This window comes from Cyprinus carpio, chromosome A9 (assembly GCF_018340385.1).
Source record: "Cyprinus carpio isolate SPL01 chromosome A9, ASM1834038v1, whole genome shotgun sequence".
NCBI lineage: Eukaryota > Metazoa > Chordata > Actinopteri > Cypriniformes > Cyprinidae > Cyprinus > Cyprinus carpio.
In genome coordinates this window covers 21,622,175-21,636,278 of record NC_056580.1, presented here as the reverse complement: position 1 = coordinate 21,636,278, position 14,104 = coordinate 21,622,175, and the positions used below count along the sequence as shown (strand labels likewise).

General features: G+C 37.8%; 1 protein-coding gene across 3 annotated transcripts; it reads right to left on the bottom strand.

Moving 5' to 3' along the window:
- Positions 1-85: 85 nt before the first annotated feature.
- LOC109096023 (oxysterol-binding protein-related protein 11-like) lies at positions 86-12,391 on the bottom strand. Of its 3 annotated transcripts, none has more exons than XM_042764127.1 (14): positions 11,929-12,391; positions 11,422-11,490; positions 11,098-11,273; positions 10,827-10,906; positions 10,293-10,382; positions 10,036-10,224; positions 9,714-9,912; positions 7,058-7,200; positions 5,791-5,931; positions 5,186-5,639; positions 4,917-5,103; positions 3,850-4,032; positions 3,350-3,503; positions 86-2,447 (listed from the first exon to the last, which is right to left on the bottom strand). In XM_042764127.1, the coding sequence occupies exons 1-14, from the start codon at positions 12,006-12,008 to the stop codon at positions 2,364-2,366; spliced, it is 2,229 nt and encodes a 742-aa protein (XP_042620061.1). In that variant the 5' UTR covers positions 12,009-12,391; the 3' UTR covers positions 86-2,363. The 3 variants fall into 3 exon arrangements, with proteins under 3 accessions (XP_042620061.1, XP_042620062.1, XP_042620063.1); XM_042764128.1 differs by having other exon boundaries at positions 10,293-10,379; XM_042764129.1 differs by lacking the exon at positions 10,293-10,382 and having other exon boundaries at positions 11,929-12,388.
- Between the last annotated feature and the right edge of the window lie 1,713 nt (positions 12,392-14,104).

Sequence of the window (14,104 nt, the reverse complement as noted above, 5' to 3'; positions counted from 1 at the left end):
ATGCCAGTTCATGTGAAATATGTGCATCTCTTCTTGATACCACACAGACAGAATCATCAAGACAAATGAAAAAGTTCACTAAAAGTTGACATCCTCCAATATATTAACAATTTTATTTTTTCAATCATATTTTCTGAGGCTACGGGGAGTGTATTTAAAACATCAGTGCAGTCGATGGATCAGCAGAATGACTTGAGTGGAGAGCACAGCTGATGTACCAAACGCTTCGTGGGAATTCTGTATTCTGCTGACAGGAAAATGAAAGAAGATATGTACAAAGGCTGTGGCTTCAGTCTTACTCTGTTTGATGAGAAAGCTGATGGCTGTGAGGTGGAACTGGAGGAAGACTAACACAAATAAGGCACCACAAGTTTCTCAGCGCAACCAATGCCAGGGATGAAGCAGAGATTATATGAGAGATGCAACACTTCAGCCAGCACCACTCCAACTGTTCCCTGCTGGCAAACTGAACAATGAAGCATTTAAACACAAAATCTTAAAGAACTTTGAAACCTCAAATTTGACAAAAAATAATAATAAAACTTGAAACTTTAGCAAGGAACAGGTGCTATCAACACATCTGATTGTGCTTAAAGGAACAATTTGCACAAAAATGAAAATTCTGCAATGTTTTACTCACCCTCATGTCGTTCCAAAACCCATATTATTTTCTTATTTTCCATAAAATACAAAAGGAGATGTCAGGCAGAATGACCAAGCTGCTCTTTTCCATCCAAGCGAAGTGAATTGTGACTTGTACCTCAGAATCCCATAAAACACCATAAAAGTGCTCTATAAAACTTGCATACAACGTCTTCTGAAAAACCAGCCTAACCTAGTTCGGTGTTCTTAGCTGGTCTTACAGTCAGACAAACTAAGATTTAGGTGGGGTTTTTTTTCAGCAGCAAGACTGAAATCTAAGCTAATTTAGATCTAAGCATCTAAATGTGCCACTATTGAACTCAAAGCCAAATATCAGTTATTAGCTTAAATTTCAGTCTGTTATTCAGACTGAAATTTAAAAGCATTGCATGACTTTAGAAGACTTGTAATGTAGCTCACAAGTTATATGGACTACATAGAACAACACGAGGGTGAGTCAACTAAAATTGTGATTTTTGGGTAATTTACCCTTTAAAAATCAATGTTGTCAATGTCAATCGAGGTAGAATCAAAGTGGAGCGTAGCAGTCCGAAGTCATGAAATTAAACTGCATAACTTTGACTGATCAGATTGGTGTCTGACAGAGCTTACTTTATCCCCAATAATACTGTCTAATCAGGTTGCATTTACACATATTACTGTGCATATAGAGAAGATTATAAAACTAGCTCTTTTCTAGGTTTAAACTGTTAAAGTGCCCAACATAAGCATAAAAGAATAGTTCACCCAGAAATGAAAATTCGGTTACATTAATTCAACTTTGTGTCATTATAAACCTGTATATCCTACTGTGGACCACATTGACTTTCATTGTATGAACAAAAAAAACAAAAACATATATTTAACAAATATCTTTGTGTTCCACAGAAGAAAGTAATTCCTATAGATTTTAAATGAGGGTGAAGACAGAAATTTTGGGGGGTATACCTTTAAAATCTCTCTGAAATAAAAGCCAATGTAATTGTTCACTGAACATCAAGCAGAAACAGAAGAGCAGGCCTCAACCCGAACACTTCCATCTGGCCAAGATTTTGTGTATAGCACCTGCAAGCTTCATTTACCAGAGCGAGAATGAGAAAAAGACAGCATGATACGAAAGCCAAGCCAATGGTTTCTCTCTCATCGGGACTCCAGCTGCGTCTGGCTAAGAAATAACTACTTGCATCTCACCAGTTATCAACGCAGCTAGCTGTCTGTCCTTTTGAACCCCACTTTCTTCAATGAGCTCCCCCAATCCTGCATTTCATTTGATATCATATAAATCATGATAAGTCAGTACGATTTTAAAAGAATCAGAAAACGTTGACCGTACCGTGGTCAACACCAAAGTATGGTAAGATTAAGAAGTTCACCTCAAAGACAATCCCATGTTAAGAGCTGTCACACTGTACTCAGCCCTCGTTACATACGACACTCGTTAAGGCAACATCAACAAACAATATCTGTGTGCGGATTGAAGAAATCATTCACTGTGTAGTTCTACAAAAATCTTACCACCAAGGGATGCAAAATATGAACATCAGAGTGCAAACCCGCAAGTCCACAAAGCGTGTTACAAACACTCAAACTGAAGATTTGTTTCAGGAATCATACAAAGGAGAGTGTATGTCTTCATCAGTGAGAGAGGGCACACCGGAGCAGAGGTTTACTGCAGCAGGATGCTGTACAATGCCTGGACTCAGGTCTTAAAAGGTCAGAGGTCATGGGTTTTGTGGAGAGGAGACTGGGGAAGAGCTAGGGGCCGCCGTTTTCCATAGTGGTTGGCAATACACCCAGCCTTCACCCTAGAAGAAGACAAAACAATTAGAGAAGATAGTCTCCACAAATGAATACTGCTGTTTTGAAGCCTAAATATAACTGGAAGAAGCAAAAAGCTAAAGGCAGGCTTTGAACAAACCACGCCACGGTCCGATGACTTCAACTTCAACTCTTTATTTGAAATCTACTAGTTGGAAAATTTGAGTTAGAATAGTTTGCAAGAGCGTGATAAACACAATGAGGCCGTAAAAGCAGACTACAGAGAGTAGATGAGTTCTCCTGATCAGTGTGGTGACATTTAATGATCCTGACAACCTCCGTTGTCACTTTTAGCCACTTTTCAAGACAAATTATAACTTAAAAAAAATCACTGATGTATTTTATGTTGTAGAATAAAGTGTGAAAATATCTCAAGTTTCCATTAACCTCAGACCTTATTTCAGGCATTTACCCAAAAACCTATTAAAAAAACCCACTGACTGCAGGACAATGGAACCGAAAGTGCTTATTTCTGAGTTTTAAGACTCCTTCCTGCAGCTCTCCATGCAAGCTTCACCTTAACACTCAGCATTTGAAGTTAATGTCACCTGTTACCCATTTTCAAGTGAAATAAAATGAGACAAAATGCACGATGGAACTTCATTTTAATTGTGCAAAATGGGGGTGTGGGAGTGGGAGGTGTTGAAAAGTACAAGAATCTGTCACATTTCAAGGACCAAAATTAATTTTATTTATAAAAACATTAGCTGGAAAAAACCTTAATCAGAGGTTAACTACAATAACAGTACGTTCACAATATCTTCTACTATATATATATATATATATATATATATATATATATATATATATATATATTTAATATTTATAAATATTATTTTCAACTATTAGTATATGATTTAAAAAAAATAAGATGCATATGTGTTCTTACTTTGCGCTCAAAGTATTTGGTCCTCCATGCTGTCTGTGTCTCTGCGCGATGCCTTTCCTCTTTCCTCTGCCTTTCCTCCAGGAAACGCTTGTGTTCTGTGGCTTTATCCATATCCCTTTCCTTCAGAGACTCCGTCACATGCTGCCACAGTCGCCTGCAGGGAGAAGAGTCACGTGTTAAAGATGTCTTCGCATCACACCAACACATTTTCAGGAAATGCCTCTGAATCCACAGACAAGACAGCTATGGTTTTCACTTATAGGAATAGTTCATCAAAAAAAAAAAAAAAAAAAATGATTACATTTCCTCACCCTCATTTTGTTCCAAAACCATATAACTAACTTTCTCAGCCATTCACGATATAATGTTTGAAACTATTCGTTTAAATTATTAATTTTCAGAATTAATTGTGTAGTTTAATTAATTGTGTGTACAATCGAGTGGTTTGAATATGATAAAAAAAAAACTTTTTTTTGTATAAACTGATTGGCTGGTGTTACCTAGATTCATAGGGTCCTTGCAGCTCATTGGGCCGTACTCTTTTTCTGGTGACTGGGAGTTTGGTAACGTCTACGACACGTGTCTCCCCGCTGGTGTAGGTAAACTCCAGCACGCCGTTCCACTCACCCTGTACTCGGCACACCACGGAATTGGTGGGGTTGTGTTTGACCTCCGCATTCACTCTGAGTAAACAAAGCACAGGTTTTTGTTACAGTCCACTGGCTCAGCTTTCTGATTAAAGTGCTCATATCATGATATTTAAAAGTTGACATAAAAATGAATATTCACCCCATTTATTTTCTAAATGTATGTTGCTGATTCTAAGTCCAAGCCCTACTTTAAAAAAAAATGTAAAATGTATAATCTGTTTTGGATGTACAAGTGATACTGTTACTTTTAGAACTCTTCAACAATCCAAAAAGACCATTTACTGATACTAAGGCTGTCCAAATCCTTTTTCAGCCAGTTGCACTTGTCACCTTCATTTGTATAGAATCCCTGATCATTTCAGTCTGTTTTGTGAACCTGTCACAGTGTAATGGAGCAGTGCAAACTAAGACCCCACAGCAAACCCACACTGAAGGCACCAAAAAAAAAAAAACAGCCAGTTTAATTCTAGGGGTCAAAAAGAAGTTGGGAAATTTTTACAGATAAATAAAGTTTGGCTTACATTTTTCTTATTGAATATAGTGTTTGTTCATTTTTCTGAACTACATATAATCTGGACATACAAACTACAGTTGAAAAGTCTGGGGTCGAATTTTTAGAAGTCATTACTACAGTCTTCAGTGTCACGATCATTCAGAAATCATTCTAATGTGCTGATTTGGTGCTTAAGAAACACTTATTATTATTATCAGTGTTGGAAAAAGTTGTGCAGCTTAATATTGTTGTGGAAACCAAGATACATTTTTTACAATCTTTTGTAACATTATAACTGTTTGCAGTCACTTTTGATCATTCTTTTAACAGTAGTGTATACTAATTAACAGTTCTTTAGGGCTGCTGTATAAATTTACATCGAAAACACTATACTGAAAATGGAGTCATGTAATGTGATCCTGACCTGTGCAGCTTGCCCCCATAGAAAGGCTTTGTCTGGAAGGTGATGACTGCAGAGTAGCCTGTTTTGGTGCAGTTGACATTGACCTTTCCTCCCAGTTCCACCCAGGGCACAGTGAGGATAGAGCGGGCGTAAGCAGAGGGCAGACTGAAGGTGTATTCTTCACCGTGCTCCAATAGGTGTAGATTACCTGCGAGCACAGGAATTAACATTTCTAATGATCAACAGTGCAAATGTTCATGCAAAAGTGAACCAAGGCAGGCGAAACTCACCTTCTCCGATCATAGAGACGCCAATGGACATGCCCATGAACTTGCTCTTGGTCCACACATGCGTGTTGACGCACATCTGTCTCTCCTGGCATTCTGCATAGAAGCCCGACACAGGTGGATGATGGGAAACCTGCTCAGCTACAAAGCGGACACTGTAGCAGTCTGACGCACATGAGGTCCCTTCTTTCGAAACCGCTGTTGGAGGTGTCGTCGCCTTGGGTACTTTCCAAGAGCAGTGGAAGGTCTCTCCGATGATGGGGTTGTAGGGTTTCTTGGCAATGGCATCTCTGCGACCTTCGTGGAAGGAAGTGAGGTAATACTCCACAAAACGGACCATGCGGTCCATTGGGCTGGAGCCATCAGTGATGGCGACAAAAAGGTCCGGATGGGACATGAAATCTGCATACATTTCCAACAGGGAGCGCTTCTCCAGAATGAAAGTAGGCAGGACCACCTACGCCCATGTGAAACACTTTATTAATTCATAATCACTAAATTGTACACTGAAAAATATTATTTTGATGAAAGCATTTTTTTTAGTGTATAACAGAATTAATTCAAAACTGGATGAAATGAGAGCCATTAATGAGATGGAGCTGATATACCCTGGTGAGGTCCATGCCCAGTTTGAGCTGAGAGAGGAGGTGCAGAATGATGCTGCGCTCCTCTTCAACAGCACCCAGTTCCTCCTCCTCGGCCGGAGTTGAATCATCTACCTCTTGTGTGGCATCAATCTCCTCCTGCTCCTGAAACCCACACCAAACTCCATGATTGCATCCTACTCAACCAGTAAAATCCTATAACCACAAGGACAAAACTAGCTTTCTTTTTGGATCCCCCAACAGTCTCTACAGGGTTTCCACAGCGTTTCTGCAATGTAAAACTATCTGTTATGCTGCCTGAAATGATGGATGATACAATTATGTGAAGCAAAATATTATGCAAGAATATTCAGGAAAAAAAAAACATACATACAGCATAGTAAACATTTAACACCACAGACAAGTTTACTTAGGTTAATAGGGAGCCCTGTCTACAGTCCAACATTCAGGAAGGCTCAGGTGTTTGTTTACGTGAAGGTAACTGAAGCAAAGGATTACTCTGGAGATGCAGTCTGAGAGCCTTTCTAAAACAACAATGTCAGTTGTCAGTAATTATCACCAGCATCTGCTATGAATACAGTCATCAGTGGTTGTGTTGCTGTGTTAACATACAGAGGCAAAACATATATGGATACTTTAAACACTCAAAATGCATGAATGTCATTCATTTTATAACAAAATATCTAACCACATTTGAGTTGTTTTTTATTATAAACAAAGATAGCACACTTTAAGTCAAATAATTAAAAAAGAAGGTATTAAAATAGATCTTCTGTTTAAGACAAATCACATAGGCCACAGTGCAATTAGGACATTTAAGTATCTTTTATAAATGTGGCTTAGGAAAAATATTACTGGTGTGCATCTTGAGGCCAAACAGTTGCACTGACATATTTTAAGATATGTCAGAGGAAGTTTCTTTAAGTTAATACAGCCCAGACATGCATTTTAGTCTGTGACTAGGCTTAAGCCTTGTCTGTGAAACTGGGGATAAATTATTATAAATATAATTAAAAATATGTCTGATCTAAGACAAGCTCAGATCCTCAGAAATTTTCCACACTTTATTGGACAACCATTTGTCAGTGGCCAAGACTCACACTGTTTGAAAATTGACTTTCAATAAGGACTTTTAAAGATTATTCAAACTTAGATTTGTTTGCTCATGATGATTTCTATGCAAATCATTCAGACCGATTTATAAAATGATTGACTGATAACACAGTTTGCAAGAATGATAAAAAAAAAAGTTTAGACAAACGAATCTTACCCAAGCAATATCACAGGAGTCCATTTCTAAAGGTTCCAGAATGGTTCCCTCTGTTTTATCATCATCTTTGGTGATGCTGGGTAGCGTCCCTCCATTCTTCAGGATGTCAGGAAGTTTTGGTTCCAGCCACTCGAGGGCATGGCCTACAGGACACACAAAACCTGGCTCAGGGGTGCTCATATCACCGGCCCACCAGCACGATGCCCACAGTCTAACAGCAGCTTCTAATGCCACAGGAATTCTGGGTGTTTAGCGCTCGGACAACTGACACAGAGCTCTCAGTGGAAACCTGAGCCCAAGGTCTCACAGTCTGCACGGAGCCCTGCCCATTGTTGACTTGTTTGCTTATTGGCACGGAGACTAATCTGGAGGTTTTTGTTTTGTCCCAGTCGTTCCCAAGCTGGATCACTACTTTTTACAGTAGAAACGCAGGTGATCCTGGAACTGTGGGATGTTTACATGTTGATTCTTTCCAGTCAGAGAGTAATTAAATATGTATGCTTCATAAATGGGTTGCAATAAATTCGCTTGACAACTAGAAGGCTTCAGTTTTGCAAAACTCCAAGGGTTTTGGGGCCAGAAGAGTCCCCAAACATGCAAATCTGACAGGAGACATTTTCATTCAAGAACTGACAACGGTATGGTAACTTAATTTGGTAAGTCTGTCAACCACTGCGCTTGAGTGACGCCAGCAGAGCTCTCGTTACCTGCAGAAGTCTATCAGTGGTGGATACAGTTCCTCATTAATTATAAAACAATATTCCACTCCCTGAGCAGGGCTCTAGGTCATAAATTCTACAGGCGCAAACATGGCCTGGGATTATTAGATTTGTGACCACAAACATTTGTGGCTTTTCTATAATTAACTACCATTTTTCTGTTCAGCTATTGGTTATCTTGGTACACCCAGACACTGTGACGTGAGCATTGTGTATTTTGATCGTATTGCACTGACCTGGATTACACATAAGGATCAGCGAGTCGCAGTGAACATGTGATTTAAGGTATTCAATAACTGTCTGATAGCGGATTTGTTAAAAGAGAGTATGGGGGTCTGTAATTCTACATTATTAATTTTTGGATTGCATTTCGGCAACTAATAGAGGAGTGTTACAGAAATTCTACACTATGGTGGTATTCAACTGAAAGGGAGGCCGTACTTGCTCCTGTTTTTTTTTTTTTTTTTTTTTTTTACTTAAATCATGACATCGCTTTTGTACTTCCAAACATTTTGATGCTAAAAAGATGAATACATTTAAATACATGACTAGTAAGTAATAGACTGCTATATCAACAAGGACAACATTTCCTAAAAGCACTGTAAGCCTATGGCGCCAGTGGGCTCTATGATCTATTTAGGTTTGCAAAGTTTCTGAAAAATGTAGCCATACACAATTAATCAGTGAACACTGATGTGATAACTGTGCCCAACAAACTGGGTAAAATCAACAGTACTGCAAAGTGAAACTGCACATTTTCTGTACAGTTTTATTTGTTAGTAATAAATTATACTATATCAGCATTCTAACAGCCACCCTGCTCTCCAGACAGCAATATCAGCCATTAAAAAAAAAAAAAAAAAAACATATCACACCAATGTTTACACATCAACAACACTTATATGGAATTCAGTAACTTGGCAGAATCCAGTAATTGAAAGGCAAATAAAGTGGTCAGACAGATACAGTAATATTACTCCTAAATGCCAAAAAACTAACAATAAGAGTAAATAAAGAAATTGTGCTAAACCTTGTGCTGGTTTCTGACTGTGTGCAGCACCAACAGCTCTGCATATCCTTCCAAAACACCTAATATTAAACACAAGTGCCTGCAGTCATTTCACAATGTAATTTAGGTTTTACAAAGTGGTTGTTATTGAAGGATGGGAGAGTTGCGCTACAATGGAAAAGTCCTGCAGCTTGTGAGTAATGCCTCCTATTTCACTAATGTAACTGCATCTTCAGTGAACTAAAGGACTGCATCTCTTTTCAAATGTGAGATGATGTTTACATCAAGTTTTAAAGGCAATGCAAAAAAGAGCCCATTTAATCCTAAAGGTATGGGTGGAAAACGGTCATGTAAAGCTAAATTATGACTGTTAAAATCACTTGCTAATCTAAGCAGACCTTAATGTATGCCTTAAAAAAAAAAAAATAAATAAATAAAATGCTGCCAATTTTGTGCTAAAATCTTGACCAAGAAAAGCAGAGAGGAATACAAGAAAAGTCTCTTGCTGTACGACACACAAGAGCGGCACCGATCAATAATTTCTGTGATGGAAGCTGTGCTTATAAATAACCATCTTACTGTCTTTTACTGGAAGAGAAATGCTTTCACTTAACATCTAAGCACTGCAGTAGCATGAGAGAAAGTATAAAGCAAAGTCAGCTCTAATATCAGAAGAGCCAGACAGAGGAAAATTGCCAGATGTCTAGCATTAAGAACCTCATTTCACATTTTTATCTTTTTTTTTATGTTATCATTTTTCCCTGATGTCCATTCAGTCACTGTTTAGTTTTTCCATTATCCAACAAGTAATGCATTTGTGACATGGAAATGAAGAGATATAAACACATCTAGTGTTACAGTCAACAAAATGAAAAAAAAAACCATAAGGATCAACACAGACATTAAAAAAAAAAAAAAAAAAACTCACCACCAAGAGGAGCTTTCTGCCGAGCCACTTGTTGCAGCTGCAGGATATGCAGGCAGTCGCTGAGGCAGGTCATGGTAGCCAAAGAGGTGGCTTTCAGCAGCAGCAAGTCTTGGTCCAAGGGAGAGGGTCCCTGGGAGGAGGGCAGACCCTCAATACTCTGGATCAAGTCTCTGTGCTGGCCCTGTGCCTGGCTCATCATCTAGAGAAGGAGTATTTGTTGGTTAATGAACATCCTACATCACCTCATAACTTCAGATCAGATGCTTGTGGAGTTTCAAAGAGACTGTGCAATTGGGCCTGTAAAAGCATCACTCAGTCTCACCTCTCTGGCCTCCAGCAAGTGATCAGGCAGCAGAGACTTTCTGCTGGAGTAAAGAGATGAGCCGCGCTGCAGCTGGGACAGGCCCAGCAGGGCGTTTGAGTTCTGGTTGACCCTGTGTTGAGATCCTGGAGAGCTGCCACTGCCCTGAGACGCCATGGAGAGACTACGGGTCTGAAGTGGTGGGTTTGTCTGTGGGATTATGGATAATTGTTGAAAGAATTAGATCACCCAGAAATGACAATTCTATCATCATTTACCTCATTTTGATCCAAATCTGTATTTTCAAGGATCACTAAAGGAGAGATTTCAATGCTGGAAAGCTGGTGTTGATTTTGACATTGAAGCTCCAAAGAAGGTCAAATAAAAGTAGTCATTATTATTTATGCATTATAATCAAAGTCTTCTGAAGTTTTGTGTGAGAAACCGACCCGAAATAGAAGTCATTACAGACTCATTATTTTTCCCTGAGCTGCATCTCATTCAGTCACATAAAGTCAGATATGCAGTGCAAAGTCACATCATATCAGTTTGCTTGTTTAATTTTTAACACCATTTCAGCTTCTTTGGCTATCAACATAGCAATAACTATAGTTGCTTGCAAAATACCAGACTTGATATCAGCAATGCCAAATGGCACTGGTTCAAATGGATGGTGAATAAATGATGACAAAATCTTAAACTCTGATTATCTATTTGTAATTTAACAGATTGTCTGTCTGTTCCTGTAACTCAAGTCACTGAGCAGAGCGGTTTAGTTAATAGTATTACAGGAGTCTGGATGTAAGTCTCACTTTGCCCAACGCCTCCGTGTGGTGCTGCGCACAGATCTGCAGTCGGCTGACCCAGTGCTGTCGCTCCTTTGCATCTGAGGCTGAAGTTATGCAAACAGGTAATAAAAAAATGTTTCAATATAAATCATAATATTGGGATAATATTATTTCAGATTTAAAAAAAAAAACTGCGATATGGTTAAGAGAGCAGATTATAAATAAAAGGAAGTGAAACCATCTAAGATTGAAAAGAGTAGCAAAAAAGAAAGAGTGAAAGAGATCACGTGACAACCTCTAAGTTTGTATTGCTCTCCGCTGATGGCATTGACAGTGAACGTGTGTGAATCTTCATCGCTGGGGGAAATCACCGCACCAGCTAATGGCAGCGAGCCCCTGGGCTTCTGATTCCTGGACTGCTCATTCACAAAATATTCCAGCAGTCCTGCCTCATTGTTGAGCACAAAATATCTATAATGCAGGAAACATAACAGATTAGGAGTTTATTAAATATTTTAGCTATAGTATTTAACCTGCAGAATTCTAAAGATTTGCCCTTAATCAGCACAGAATTCCATTTGAGCCTGTTCATATCAAATAATAGACACTTCAGACTCACCGATACTGCCATCCAGTCACGAGATTGGTGTACTTCATTAAATACCCATCCACCTTCTCCATCAGATCTTCAGTTGATAAAAAGAAAACATCATGTTGTCAAAGACAGAGCACTAGTGTGTGCAAGATATTCATACCATTACCTAAAAAAATGATACCACCATATATCAACCAAAAATTGTATAATATACACAACCATTCACAGGATTCTGAGAGATCAATAACTATTAAACTGTAGCAGATGATGGTCTATCGTGTTTATGTATATATGATGAAAGTGAAAGGAGACTGAGGATGTCTTTGTGCCTAAAATGTCATTTTGAGATAAATGGAGGAAAGAAAATAATTCGGGTTTGGACGACGTGACAGAAATATCAGTGTCATGCGTTTACTCCGGAAATGGAATATTATACAACCTCCCCTTCGTATTAAAAAGTAGCTTTTGCGGTTTGATATCGAGCAGTTCATGATTAAATACTGTTAAAGGAGATATTATTGTGTGAAGTACCTGTACTGCCAGGATTTGGAGCCCGTCCTGCAGGAACTCTGTGAGCCGCCGTGATGCTCCAGCACGGCTTCAGTCTGCATGATCGGATCCTTTCTATGATTTACAGCTCCGCTATCACTTCACCTGTCGCACAAAACACCGACCAGCCGAGTTCATACGGCGGACCTAAAGTCAGAATGATTTGTTATGGTCGCTGCTTTAATCATCGCACTGGTGTTCTGCTCTGAATTACAGAACCACTGGCATGTTTATGTCTCGTGCAGCCATGACAGAGCGTGAAGTCATTCGCGACCCGCATCATGTGACAGGAGATATTCTAAAACACATTCATTAGACCGCACAAACGGAATTATTTTGTCATATTTATTTTATGCATAGCATATTGATCATATCAATACAGTTTTCTAGAATGCCATTTTTAGTGTTTAGTGTTATTTAACTTCCGAAGCGCCATATAATCCACCTTTCAAATTAAAAGTCTTGGGTGGAGACCAGACGGAAGCGCGCTGGCTCAGCTGATTTTGATTGGCCAGATCTAATGACACCACCCTCTTGACGTCCAAAGTCAATTTATGGTGAAATGTCGATGACATTACAAAGTACAAACATTCCATGTGGTTTCTCAATTCTAAAAATATATGCATGACAATCATAAAAGAATTAGTAAAATGCACATCGCACACTGTTGAAGTCATCTTCTCATATGCATATGCAAATTTTGAAAACTTGCCATTTTTTTTATTGTCAGCAAACCTAAAACGAAAAAGGTGTATTATGGCATCGAGATAATGGCCTTTTTTTGTCTTTTCATTTTATTTTATAACCATAATTATGTATCGGATTTTACCACTTTCAAATGTTGACTTAAAGGTAAAATGAAAAAAAAAAAGCATCTCTTTGTCATAATTTTATTGGGAAAATAAAGAACTGTTAACAATGTAACTCATGTCTCAACAGGAGGACTGTTAACATCTCTTTTAATTGTGTATTATTAAAAGAGAGCACTAATGTATCATATACAATACAAAACATGGGAAAAAATCATGAGATTATGTGGTAGATTTTTTGTTCTGCATAGACTTGTCTTTGGTCTTATAACAGTCTCATGGCTTGGCATTTTCAATTCATTTCTGTTTATATTCATACTGGCTAATAGGTTTTTATTTTCTTCTCTGGTAATTTATAAGCATTTTTTACTTGTCGTAGAATCCAATTTTTATCAAAAGACAATGGTTTGTCTGATTCCACACATTATTATTATTATTATATGTTTCCAACCAAAACATTCAGAAATTATTTATTAAATTAATTAGTAGATAAAATAAGTCAAATAAAGAAAAAAGCATACAAAGACACATCTAATGAAATGTTTGGTCTTGAGTACAAGTCAAAGCAGAGTCTCAATTTGAACACTGGGACATAGTAAAATCAAAAAAAAGAACATGACATATTTCTTCTGATAAACTGACAATTTCATTAGAATGTAAAACATGCTGTAGTTTTCCAGGATGATCTCAAGTGAAATGGTGCAAGACTTAAATATAAGCATTGTCAACTGAGTTACAATTTACAAAAGAATTACTATAAATAATTTAAATTATTATTATTTATGCAGCAATAATACAAATGAATTATGAACATGCCTTATTATGCTATATAACTGTATCAAAGACCTTTAAGCCAAATGAAATGTAAATAACAGAAAAAGCATAATTAAATAAAATAACTTGTTTGTAAATGTTCCAATGCTACTAAGCCTCAATGCTTGCAGTGATTGCAATTTTCAAGAAAAGGGTCTCCTATATGAGCATATATCAAAGGCTTGCTTTCAATCTAAGAAAATTATGGTTAAAACTATATACTCATACTGTCCTTGAGTGAATACTATGAAAGGAAAGGCATTTCAGTTGAGGTTTGATTGAGAGTACAAAACTCCTTCGGTTACATTATAATGAGCCCCTGAAACTGTAAGGCTCAGTCAGTCCAACATTTCAGAATCTCATTTGCTACATATTTCACACAATCAATCTCTTCATCAAACAGTACGCTTTAAAAGCGAAATAAAATTCTTAACATCACAGAGATCAGTACTACAACAGAAACATGTATATATTTATACAACATATTCAATATGCAAAGGCTCTAAAATAGTGTTGTATTTAAAGCTGCCATGTTC

Bases quoted from the DNA above. Each gene is read 5' to 3' on its own strand.
- LOC109096023 (XM_042764127.1), bottom strand. From the start codon at position 12,008: ATGCAGACTGAAGCCGTGCTGGAGCATCACGGCGGCTCACAGAGTTCC. The intron at 5,104-5,185 runs GTGAGTTTCGCC...CTGTGCTCGCAG, and splicing joins CGTCTCTATGATCGGAGAAG to GTAATCTACACCTATTGGAG. The intron at 2,448-3,349 runs GTAAGAACACAT...GTCTTCTTCTAG, and splicing joins CCAAATACTTTGAGCGCAAA to GGTGAAGGCTGGGTGTATTG.